The sequence below is a fragment of the Alligator mississippiensis genome, chromosome 1, assembly GCF_030867095.1.
Source record: "Alligator mississippiensis isolate rAllMis1 chromosome 1, rAllMis1, whole genome shotgun sequence".
Classification (NCBI taxonomy): domain Eukaryota; kingdom Metazoa; phylum Chordata; order Crocodylia; family Alligatoridae; genus Alligator; species Alligator mississippiensis.
Window position 1 is genome coordinate 137,917,351 of NC_081824.1, and position 13,518 is coordinate 137,930,868.

At 40.8% G+C, this 13,518-nt stretch overlaps 1 protein-coding gene across 1 annotated transcript in view; it reads left to right on the forward strand.

Annotated features, from left to right (window-relative positions):
- Window positions 1–5,535: 5,535 nt before the first annotated feature.
- The window catches only part of IGF2R (insulin like growth factor 2 receptor), a 92,493-nt gene continuing 84,510 nt past the window's right edge, over window positions 5,536–13,518 (forward strand). Inside the window, exon 1 of the mRNA XM_006264580.4 lies at window positions 5,536–5,712. Coding sequence (XP_006264642.3) covers window positions 5,612–5,712 — 101 coding nt within the window. The 5' untranslated portion in view covers window positions 5,536–5,611. The remainder of the gene's footprint in view (window positions 5,713–13,518) is intronic.

Sequence of the window (13,518 nt, forward strand, 5' to 3'; positions counted from 1 at the left end):
ACCAAGGCTTGTAAAACAAGGTCATTGAACTTTATTTGCATTCTTTTAATAATCTTGTCTTACATTGCCATATAGCAAGCTAACAGGACGTAGGAGGGGATTAATCTCTGAAAAACTATTAACAGGAGCAATAGAAAGTAAAGAAGAAAAGTAAATCTAGGACAAGAGAGATTTATATGGAGACCAGAAAGCTAGGAAGGGAAAAGACAAAATGGAAAAAGATGAGGGAACAGTGGAAAGTGAGAGAGGCTGTAACAACAGATGCCTGGAAAATAATGACAGATACAAGTTGAGGAAATCGGAGAGAGAGAAAGATCAGAGTCATAAACAGTGGTGTCCGAGTACAGACAAGGATTGATCCAGTGAGGAACCTTCTGAACAGTCCTGTGCCTTGGAGAAGACAGAAGTAATAATTTTATTATTGTAAAGCTTAGAGAAAGTTAGTAACTAGAAGCCTAACCTCACCTGACAATGGTAGACTGACATCAAAAAATGCTCCATTTGTGCCTTCCTTTTTAAGACTAGAGACCAGATTTAACTGCCAGGGTGAAGAGAGACATCGACTGCAGATGCAAATATTTGAGGAGCAAGCAATGCTATATGGGAGAGACTACATATTGGACTCAGTGATAAAATCTACAAAGAAGGAGCTGGATTATTAAAGCAGATGATCTTGAATGGGCCACAACTTCCAAGATGAGGCCAGACCTGAGGAAGGACCCTAAAGAATTTGTCAATTCATTAACCATCAGCAATAACCTATCTGCTGAGATCAACAATAACTGGAGGTTTTCAACATGAGTGTGAGATTCTTGAGTGGACCAAAAGCAAACTTAACCAACAGCTCCATTTATGCTGTGCCTCAGCTAAGGACCAGAAAAGGTTAGACTATTAGATTAAGTTTTAGAATGTTTTAATTCAGTACCATTCCTACAGCATCTCACTTGCTGAGAGGTAGGTGAAATGTCAGTTTAAACCTGAAAGGTAAATATTTATATTTGCATACAAATGTATTCAAAATTAACTACTGGGTATACATATTATTATGTAAGATCAAGAATATTTTGATACATAGCTGTGATCCAGCTCCTGCAAGCCCTTCTAAATGCATTTAATTTAGGCAGTGGGAGTTATCCCACTGGTCTCAGTGGGACTACTAATCTACCTGCCTGATTAAAATTAAGCACTCTGTTAGGGCTTGTGATCATTATGATCAATGTTACACCTGATGAAGAATGCCTTTTATTTGAAAACTTGTCTAACTTTATCTCAGTTACATAGTTGGTTTAATAAAAGATATCACCCCAAGAAATCCTTACTTCTACCACAATTTTACACAATAATTTAATGTAAAAATATCAGCATTTTCCTCATATCTTTAAATATTTACACAACTTAATTATCCAGCTAGATTTTAATCTTGCTTTATAGGTAGTGACATTATATGTAACTGTACCACACACACGGTCACATTTCCCACACGCACTTTTTTTACAGAGAAGATCAAGCCCAGTTCTTACAAGTCCATACTTCACAAGGGCTTCTTGACCTGAAGCCTCTGTGACTGCAAGTGCTGGGGTCTATCCATGTGAAGCAGTTTGCATGTTTGGAGATGTAATCAAGATAAAATTCTTCACTTTTAAAATCAGAAGTCTGCTTTTGGATTTGCTATTATCAGATAGTATAAGCTAACCGAGCCATTATAAATTGCAAGGCACTGATTCTGTAAAGACTTACAGATGTGCTTAAAGTTAACCATATGAGAAATCATAGTGACTTCAGGGGAGATATTTACATGCTTAAAGTATGTAGAGTATCTTTTTCAGGCATGATGTTCTATTTAATATTATCATGTAAGTAGTGGCTAAATTGATCATTCAAATCAGAAGCATCTGCTTTCACTGTTGTTGATTGTGCCATGGCTTTCAAAGTCCATAGCTAACAGAGTTCCTAGTGAATTTATTGACAGCAGGTTACAGGTTTGTGCTGCTTTGTTTATATTAAGAGGTGCAGTAGATTGACAGTGGTGTGTGTGTGTGTGCGTGTTCAGCTACAGGAAATTCAGCATAACAAAATTTAGAAACATGCATACTTTTGCCTAAACTCTTAAAGTAAAAAAATCCCAAACTATAATAGCTAATCTTCCAAAACCTATAAACTCCCCCAAATCATGAGATTGTCTTAAAAATCATGATTTTTTTTTTTAAGGAACCGAGAGACTTTGGAGGGGGAAGGCAGGGCTTGAATTCTTATTTTCAAATCTTCTGATTCATGTTATTAACCTTATTTGCACAACCACACAGACTAGGAATGTATTAAAAAAATGAAAAGATAGTTGGGATTCTCATGCTAAACTTGACAAAAACCACAAAACCCCCAAAACCCATGAGATTATCAATAAAATCATGAACGTTTGCAAAAGTGATTAAAATAATATTAGAAAATAGTCAAGGAAAGTGACAGGTCAATCCAAAAATTTTTAGCACATGCCTTTAATTTTATCACAGGTCTGGCTCTGAGATTAATTGAATACTGTTTTGTTCTTCAATATTTCTTTCTGGGAGAAGGTTTCTCTTCATCAGTTTATGACACTTACTTGTCCAGACTGTAGAACTCCTATCCATTGGACTAGTAAAATGTTTGAAGTGGACCCACAGAAATCAGTAGGACTGCTTGTGGAGGAAGGTATTACAGGTTTCCCTCACTTTATGCTATACATGCTCTCCTGGAAAACAGCACATAACTTGAATTAGCATAAAGGGAACCCACTTTACAATGTAACAAATAGGGATATGTTCCAAGACTTCAACTGTATTGATGTGGCATCGTGTCACTCCCGGGGCAGCAGCAGCTCCAGAAGCACGGGCACCAGCTGCCCTGAGCAGTGGCTGTGGGTGCTGCTGCCAGGCGGCTTCATGGCTCATAGCTCCCAGGGTGCAGCCCTGACATGGCCAGACTGGGCTGGGCTGGAGAAGCCGGTGCTGCAGCCTAGGCTGGGCACCACCACCTGGCTCAGCCCTCCCAAATAATGTTTTCTTCCTCCGCTTATGGCATCACTCCCACAATGCACTGCACAAAGCAGCTGACTGCAGGCTTCCACCACACTGATCGCATAAAAGTGAATCTACCTTGCATATAACAATTTTTTGGTATAAAAAGGGTCATTGCATAAGAGTGAATTCGCATGTACAGAGCCCGCATAAAGCAAGGGACACCTGTATTCAATATAGAGAGAGTTATTATAATATGGCCCTTTATTTGGAATTCCATGCGCTGTAAGCCTGCAAGGGGGTAGGGCTGGGAAAACAGAAGCAGACAAACATTCCTGCAACATCTTAAAGCATCCACATTTCTGCTTAAGTATCTTCTGGAGAATGCTTATAACTAATGAGTAGTTTTTCCTTCCATCAAAATCAGCTGTTTCTATTTGGGAGGAATAATTCTTTGTTTTTTTCCATTTCCAAGAGTGCTCATCATCTAAAGTATATTTCAAAAGGCTCAGCCCTGTTCTTCTGCTCAAATGTTCCTATTTATAACTTTCTAAGATCGGAGTCTAGCAACTTGGCTAACTGAGATGCAGTGGCATTAGAACAACCTCTCTTCCACCTGCTTAGGAGAGAGGCTTGCAGTATGGTGCAAGCCTCTGCTCCTTCCCACAGTATGAAACAAGGGACTGTTTCTACACCATCTTGGCATTCCTGCTGAAGCAATAACTGTTGTTTGTGACATTTAACTGCTAACTTGCTGTCAAGTCTTACCAATGGGAAGAGATACTGGTTCACCCAGGATTACTTTCCAATCCCACTCAGTACTGAAGGGTTTGGATGCACTGGTTTTAATGTTTTGAGTTTCCACGTCATGGTTTTTGTTTTTGTAATTGTCCATCCTTTGGTGCCTCAGAGTTTGGCTGGTGCCTGCACCTTACCATGAGGTGGGGAGTCCTGTCATTCTCCTAACGAGGGAGGCATTGATGACTGGGGATGGGTGGTGCAGTGGGTTGTGTTCTGTATATTTTGAAAGAGAGATGGTGGACAGCAAACATTACGTTTTGTAGTTGTTGGGAGGTGACACCTATGAGAAGTTCATTTATGTTTAGATACTTTAACAACAATAATATTACTATTACTATTAAATATATTATTAATAATATTAGCATGCTGATTATTGTTATGAAGGTGCTATGATTAGCATTAGTAGTATAACGAATAACAGTAATACAATAATCCAAATACTAACACTTTATATTATTATTATTCATGATAATACTAACACCTTAATAATCATAATTGTTACAATTACAATGACTATTAACAGTAACCCTAACATTGTATTCTTACTATTATTATTAATACTAACACATTAATAACTGTACTTTATTATTGCTTGTATTACTATTATAATGATTAATAGCAATACGAATAATACTAATACCTTAATATCATTACTATTACTTTTAATCATATTACTACTAATACTAACACCTTAATAATCATAGAGGTATTAGTTAAGGTGTTAATACTAACACCTTAATAATCATATTAATACAAAATTAACACATTATTATTACTATTAATAGTAATACCAATTACACTAACATCTACATATTATTACAACTATTATTAATAACACGAATACTGTTTCTACACCCTCTTGGCTTTCCTGAAGCAAAAACTGTTGTTTCTGTTGTTTAACTGCCAACTTGCTGTCAAATGTCACCCGCTGGGGGAGATGATTAATAATCATCACAATTATTAATTATGATAAGTTACACCAATAATACTAATACTAACACCTTAATATCGTTAGCACTATGACAATGATTATCGTATTGTATTGTTGTTTGTCCTTTGCAAGTGAAGATGACCGCATTCAGTGAGGCCCAGGGGGGAGAAGAGATAAAAGGAAGCGGGAAAGAAAAAGGAAGGGAGAAAAATGAAAGGGAGAGAGAGAAGAAAAGGAGAAAGAAGAGGGAGGAAAGGGGGCGCGTGTGGAGACTAGAGCATGTAGGTACACAGATGACTTGTTATATAAGCCCAATCTTTGCCCTGAACTATCTGCTGCAGCAGGGGCAGGAGAGCCATGAGGACTGGACACGAGATATGATATGACATAAGATATATTAGATATAATACTATAAATAGATGATAGAATATAGTACAATAATAATGTTCAAGATAGAATATAATATTTCAGTAATAATGTTCAAGATCTAAGAATCACTGAATGATAATTAACTTAAGGGCACACAATGCCACAATAAATCCTCCTAATTGGGGGTTGCTGGTTGCAGCCATGTCGGTCTGAGGACAAAGAGCCTTGTCAGCCTACAACAGTAATTCCTCACAGCCGCGTCCGCACTCAAAACAACACTCATCCCGAGCTGAGGTGAGAGCGGACAGCTGTGACGTATTCGTACACACGGGTTGGGAGGAAGTTCCGGAGGGGGCGGGGGTAGAACGTAGCCGTCACGCACCGCCTGACTGCGGCCACGTGGTGCGGCGGTCACGTGAGGGCGGCGCTCGGGGGAGGGTCACATGACTGCCCAGTTCCGCTCGGGGGTGATGCCCGCGGCGCCGCGCTGACCAGCTGTCTCCTCCCCTCTCTCTCGCCTATGGCTGCCGCCGCGCCCCCGGCCTGGCTGCTGCCGGTCCTGCTGCTGCCGGTCCTGCTGCGGGCCGCCCCGGGCCCCGGCCTGGAGGCGCAGCTGTGCGGGTAGGTGCGGCGCCCAGCCCGCGGGTTGGGGGGCGGCTTTAGGGGTGGGCGCTGCTGCTTGTGGGCTCGCGGGGTGACCCTGGGGGCTGGGGTGAGCTCGGTTTCATGAAATTGTGCAGTGTGTTGAGTGTGCATGCGCACATGTATGTATACACAGGCGGGCATAGCTATGGGTAGATAGAGATGTGTGTGTATATATATTGCAACAAGTAGGGTCGGAAGGGATCTCAGGAGGTCACATCTAGTCCAGCCCCCTGCTCCAGGCAGGGCCAGCCCCAAATAGATCACCCCAGCCAGGGCTTTGTCCAGCGGGGTCCTAAAAACCTCCCAGGATGGGGAGTCCACCACATTTCTGGGTAACCTGCTCCAGTACTTCACCACTCTCTTAGAGAGTCTTTCTTAAAATATAAAAATACATTTATATATTTACTTCTACCTTGTTAGTGAGACAAATGAGTAGTAGTAGTAATAGTAATAATAAAAATTCCTTTAAGCCTGAGAGCAAACCCAGACAGGTGAAAGGGGGAGCAGTCCACTCTAAAATGTATGTATGTGTGGACTGCTCCCTCTTTCACCTGTCTGGGTTTACTCTCAGACTTAAAGGAGTTCGTGAGCACACACGTGTACACCCCCTATGTGTGTGTGTATTTGTAATTAGTTTTTAAAGGCATGTTTACATGCCTACTACTGGGCTGCATTGGTAGAAGTGTTGTCAGCAGATCGAGGGAAGTGATTATTCCCCTCTATTCAGCTACTGGTGATGACACATCTGGAGTGCTGTATCCAGTGTTGGACCCCCTGGTACAGAAGGAATGCGGACAAATTGGGGAGAGTTCAGCCTAGGGCAGCAAAATGGTTGAGGGCCTGGGGCACATGATTTGAGGAGAGGCTGAGGGAACTGGGCTTATTTAGTCTGGAGAAGAGAATGAGTGGGGATTTAACAGCAGCCTTCAACTACCTGAAAAGGGACTTGAAAGAGGATGGAGTTAGACTGTTCTCAGTGGTGGCAAATGACAAAACAAGGAACAATGGTCTCAAGTTGCAGCAAGAGAGGTTTAGGTTGGGTATTAGGAAAACTTTCTCACTAGGACAGTGGCAAAGCATTGGAACAATTTACCCAGAGAGGTTGTAGAATCTCAATCCTTAGAAGTTTTTAAGAAATGGCTTGACAAAGCCCTGGCTGGGATGATCTAGTTGAGGATGGTATTGCTTTGTGCAGGGGGTTGGACTACATGATCTCCTGAGGTACCTTCCAACCCTAACTTTCTGTGATTATACTCTATGTTTGAGTAGTGAAGATCTCTTGGGGGGCCTGTTACAGGCCCAGAGACTTGTCACAATGTATTTGTTGCCTCCTGGCCCTTCCCCAGCTGTTGTTGCTGAGTTGAAGAGCTGCAGAAGTCTGCTTTCCCTTTTTTTTGGGGGGGAGGGTGCATCTCTCATCTCTAAGTGGACTATAGGTACATTTTGTGGCATTGAACACCACAGTCATACATCAGTTTCTTCTATTTAGCTTTCCTTTTCTTTCCCAATCCTCGGGATCAAAGGAGATGTGCTAACTTATTCTGATTTATGTAAGCATGTGCTGCTCCTCAAGGAGGAAATGGGAGCTAGTTTTTCCAGTTACTAACTTGGACAGCTGTCAGACTGAACAATGGTAGGAGAAAATGAAACTGTCTAGATGGAATGGGGGGGTGGTGTGTGTGTGTGTGCGCGTGAGTGAGCTCAGGGCCCTAAGTACTGTAGTGTCTCTGGCTTAGTTGAGCCATGCACCAGACCTGGTAGTATTACTCTAAAGGCCTAGGGTAGAACAAAGTGTGCAGTATGCTCACACTGGCCTTTTCCAGGCTTGACTATTTGCATTACATTGGGTAGCTTCTCAGCCTTGAAGAGATTCTGTCAGTGCTGTGTTTAGGAGTATCCTATCTGTTCTTGTGTTGAAACTGTCTCTTAACTATTTTGGATAAAGCCAAGTCATGCACAGCTTTACATGTTTCAACAGCTCAGTCAGACATGCACTTAACACTCCTTCTCCAAAATACTAATTTAAAGTCCATGTATGAAAACATGGAAACTTAGTGTGCAGGTGTTCTCTGGAAACTAGCATGGGTCTTTTGTTTTTACACTTCAATCTGTTTCTGTTTTATATATTTACTAATAATTTGTGAGTGAGGCAAATGAGGAGGAATAATGATAATAAAAAGCTATTTTAAAATTCATTTCAGTCTTGGAGCAAACCCAGGTAGGTGAAAGAGGGAGCAGTCGATTCTAATATGTGAATGATCAGTAGAACTCGGCAAGCAGGCTATTGTAACCATTTGGAAAGCAGTGGTTTGGACAGATGTCACCGTGGGCAGAATCGGGGCTTCTGAGTGTCTGCTTCCGAATTGCACTTGTGAAAAGGGGAGAACTGTCAGGTTAAGTTGGCCAGGTTGCCAGCTAGAATTGTTGCTCTCAAACCGAGTGCCCTTATTCTGGGACTGAAACATGATTAGCATGAACCCTTCAGTGCTGCTTCTAGAACAACTCGGGTTAAATTTGTACTTGAATGTCAACTTCATGGTTCCTTAAACTTGTTCACTGTATAACAAGTCTCTCTTAAACAAGAGCTATACTAAACGTTCATTAAGGGTGCCAGTCTTTGAAAGCTTACCTCTGTAAGGCATCTTTTTTTCCTTTTCAGGGAAGGGTGGACTTATAAGTACATTTTGTAGCATTGAACACCTTAGTCATATATCGGAGTTTCTTCTATTTAGCTTTCCTTTTCTCTTACAAGAACACTAGCATGTTGATCCCAAGCATATTGTTTTCTTGCATATAGCTTGCTTAATCCAGCCTTCATTTATCAGTATTGGCAAGGGAAGATAATGAGATTGCCTGATTGGGAGTGGGGGTGCGCACACATTATAGGTCTGTTTTGAAATAATATTATTACAGCTGTCTGTGCTGTTTGCTGTCATTTGTGTGATGGAAATTGGTATTTGGCATAACCCTTGCCTGATAATCGAAAACGTCTGATTTACTAAATTATTTGCATTTGAACAGTTATGAAAAACTTCTGGAAACTTGCCGTACAAAGTAAAACCAGATTTAAGTTGATTATCTTGTGCCTCATATACTGCAAACAGTTGTACTGAAGCAATATATATATATTTTTTTTCAGTTGATTCACTTACGTTTGACTATAATTTGTGAAGAGTTAATTTTAAATATCAAAACTATCCCCTAGATGTACTATTGTTTATATAAGACACTGCTCAAAAATGGTTCATCTCTCCTGTTGTCATGAGACTGACACAAGTTAAGGGACATTTAAAATTAATTGATTTTCATATTGATCATTTCTAACTTCTAGACAGCTATATATTTTCAGGGCAGTTGTTAAAGGAAAAAGCTTTTTTATTTCAGCCCCTCTTTGGCTTTGGTTTTTAGTGATTTTTTTCCATTTGTAGGATGAGCCATTGTGTGTAGTTTTCACATCCGTTTAACTGTGGAGGGTGGTAATTGCAACAGAGTTGGTGTTTCTACCTAATGCGTGAAAGCGAGAAGCATTACTAAAATGGTGCTAAGTTGTAAAAACACTTGCAAATTTCTAAATTAGTGATTCTATTGCAGACTGTAAAATATAAATACAAGTATCTGTGGAGTAGAAATTGAATATATATTTTTAAAATACAAAACGCCTACCTCCCAGCAACCTTAACTGCCCAAATCATCCCATCTCTGTATGCTCTAATAATATAATAACACGTGCTGGATTATTGCAACACTAAAATGCATAGCACCACAAGTGATGACATGAATGAATACCATGTTTACCCTTAGCACATGCCCTGCCCTTTGGGATGGTAAAGAGCTATCTTTTATAGCCATCCCATGTGACTTTAGACATGTTCAGCTAAATTAACTCTTGTAAAGCATGTTGAAACATTTAACTAGAAGGTCCCTTCTATATATACAAGATATTACTCTACATATGCAAATGTGAGCTATTCCATCCCACTTTGCTAATAACATTCTTCCTTTGTCTTGTCTTGGAAAGTTTTATAATTGCTTTGACTGTATCCCATACAGTGAACTTCCTGCAGTTGTCATCATCTTAAAACTAGTGTTTGGAGCTTGTGCAGGTTTCCCTTGCTTTATGCTATACATGCGTTCCTGGAAAATGGCACATAACTCGAATTAGCATAAAGGGAACCCACTTTACAATGTAACAAATAGGGATATGTTCCAAGACCTTGACAGTACTGACCCCCAGACCCATTTCTACCACTTTTACAGGACAATTTTGGTACTCGCCAACAGCAGACAGTGCATGCAAACACAGGGCACTATCATAATGGGGATGGCAACTACAAAAACAAGCATCAGAGACAATGAGCGAGGAGTACAGATCCCCGCAGGAGACTATATTTTGGTGCGCATCACTCCCACAATGCACTGCACAAAGCAGCTGACTGTGGGCTTCTACTACACCACTCGCATAAGAGTGAACTTACCTTGCATGTAATGAATTTTTGGTATAAAAAGCGTCATCGGATAAGAACGAATTTGCACGTACAGAACCTGCATACAGCGATTGGAAACCTGTACTCTGCTGTGTAGGTCAGTGGATGTAGTTTAAGGTGTGCATAACCACAGTGAAGTGTTAAAGCATGGTAGGGAAGTTTAAGCCATTTCAGGAAGTTTTAAGCCAAATTGATGAGGCTCAAACTATAACACATTGACTGCACTTGGAAGGCATGTACGCCCATCTCTTGGCATGCAGAGTATAGACTCTTTGGGGCACTTCAGCTTTATCTATAGTCTTGCTCTCCAATGCAGTTTTTTTTAAATGTAGCCATAACTTTGCATATTTTGTCTTTCAGAATTCTTCCTCCACTCCCTCACCCCCACTTTCTACTAGGAATGTTTTCCTTTTTTAAAGCTATTGTGGATCTCTGGCTACTAAGCTTATAGATGGGGCCATCCCTGGGCAGGGGGGCGAATCGGGGTGACTGCCCCGGGCCCTGTGCTTTGAGGGACCCCGCAGAGCCGGGCGGAGCAGCTGCGCCAGCTTCAGAATCTGCCATCTCCGGCTTGCTCAGGTTCCCTCTGCTTGTACAGAACAGGGTCTTACCCTGGAAACACAAAGCCCCGCAAGCAGTTCAATATATTCTGATGGGTAGGAACATAATAGATGCCACTTGGGACTGGCCTTCGCTATTGTGCAGGAACAGGTGTGGCTGACTTCTCAGCAACTGTCTTTTCACTTGGATGTAGAGAACAAAAAAGTTTATGTCCATCAGAACAAGTTGACACAACATTAACCTGCTCTTTTACTTCATCGGATTAAAGGTTGGCAAGCTTTATTTTTTAACCTTGTTGGGTAGTCTGCGGCCCAAACTTAGAGCCACATCCTGTGCTGAACTTAACCTTGTTTTAACAGCATCGGCTTCAGTAGAATTGCTTCTGCTTGTCAACCTATTTCCTGTCATACCTATGTGTACAGTGTGGCTTTTTGGCTGTTCTGGCCCTTCTCAATATTTGATTTTATTTCTTAAATGGGGAACTAAGGTCCTGTCAGCATTGTAACTGGACAGCATTGGAATGAATGGAATCAAATGACAGGAGACCAAAAATGGAATCGGTTGTGAATTTTAGGATTGGTCTACAACCAAACTTGCTCCAAAATAGCTAAATTGGTTGCGATTAAAACTGTTTTGCAAATCTTGTTTAGATGGGTTTATTAACTTAAATCTTTTTTTAACAGAAACTATTTTCTTCCCCCACCCCCGATACATTAATATAGAGCCCCTATAAACTAAATAGTGATCAGACTTGATCCAAAATAGTGTGACATACAGCAGCTTAATTAGTTAGCCCTCGAACTGCCAAAAGCATGTGGTAGGGAAGGTATGGTTCTTTACATTCATTTAATGCCAAAAAGGGATCTTTGTAGATTTTTTTTTTCAGTGCCTCTAACATTTCAATTGAATGAAAACTTAACAAAACCAAGGAATAAGCAGGCTTATATTTTCATGATAAACAATGTTTTAGATTTTCTGGATACAAAAGCTCCTTTGATTTTTAAAGCCCTTGTGTCAGTCAGAGATGTATCAGTGCTAGTAGTTCTTTACCTGTACATAGTTTTTGTGGTGATTTGCAAGAGTAAACCTGAATTTGTGGTGTCAAAACAAAAAATGCATCCAGAAAATTTTGTTTTCATTTAAGTAAATTTAACTATGGGTTTTGGGCGGGGTGAGGTGGTAGATAGTCTTATTACAATGAACACTCTTAAAGACTAACAGTTAAGGGTCCCGTGTTGTGTCTGTCTGTCCGTCGTCATTAATGTTCCCCCCCCCCCGCCCCCCCCTCCACACACACACAGTACTTTGCCTTTGCCAGGGTATAGCAAAAATAGGTGAGTAGCATCTCTAATTGGTTGTGTACTCATTTAACATGATTCCCTCAAACTCGCTTAGTGACTGTCTCATGTGTGGAAGTAGATATCCTGGCTCTGATTGTGAAATGTGACACTTCTTATAGAGCAGCACTTTACCCCTTTATGCTGCCTGAAATGTGTACAGCTGCTGCTGTTCAACTAACCACCTTTTAGCTAGTATGAAAATGCAAGTTGGCTGAATCCAGCCCTCCTGCTGGAAGGAAGACACTAACTTGGCCCTTGTATGTGGGTGGGGAAAACTTAGTGCCCTCTGTAAATATTTTTGACTGACAGGCATGTTTTGGTATTTCATTTCTTTATAATCAAACTTACACTGGACTGCTTCATTGAGGGGTTCAGTGACTTGATTTCTGTCTGTGCATATTACCTGCCGTAAGAAAGTTGATTGGGGGGGTTGCTTTTCCTGACCCTATGGGAATGAAAAATGGCAGCACATAATGTGTTTTCTGACCAGATGTCAAGAAGAATTTTCTCATGGAGGCTTTAAGGTTTACAATGCATTTGTTTTGGGTTTTGTTCTGAACAGGGACCAAACCTTCAGCACTTTCTAAAAGGAAACAACAATTGATTTTTAACTCAATCAAAACATTTGATCTTGGTTTTGATTGTTCAGCTTCAAAGCAAGATGGAAAGAAAAGCTTTGGAAAAGTGCGTGTGTTTTTGTTTTTGTTTTTTTGGGTTTTTTTCCACAAAGACAAATGGAAACCTAGTTTTAGTTTTCTTGGGGGAAGAAGATTTCAGTGCTGGAACTTCCTTGTCTCCATCTTTGCAGGATGCTCATTTTGCTAAAGCATTTTATAGTTTGGTGGGAAACTTGTCCCATCAGCCTGCTTGCCTGCCTTCCTATTCCCTGGCAAACCAACTTCAATTCAGCACTCTTTTCCCTCCCCCTCTCTATTTCCATACCACCAGAAGATAAAAACAACTTCTTTGGTTTAACTACTAGTTCAGTCCTTTGTTCTGGCATGAAGTCCACCCCCCCCCCCCCTTTTTTTTCCATATCTCAACATTTTATAATTTCTGTTCTACTCCACCCCATGCTGTGACTGACTCATTCTCCACATCAGAAATGTGCAGAGTTGGGATAGAGGGAGCTCCATCTGTGTTTGTGTACTTTTTGGGTAAGGAGTTAAAGATTAGACTGATGGAGATGGAGGAAGTGTTTATGGGGCAGATGCCCAATTCTTTTTACCTAATCTTGCTACCAGTAACGATAACTTTCAGTCTGGTGGTAGTTGTAACTGTAAGGTGATTTGTTTGAGGTCTTGGAGAGGAGAAGGTCATGGCACGGTTCAGTGGGTTATAACAATGTTTCTCATTCTGATTGTGCAGACTAGGGCTGGAAGGTTTTCATTCCTGCC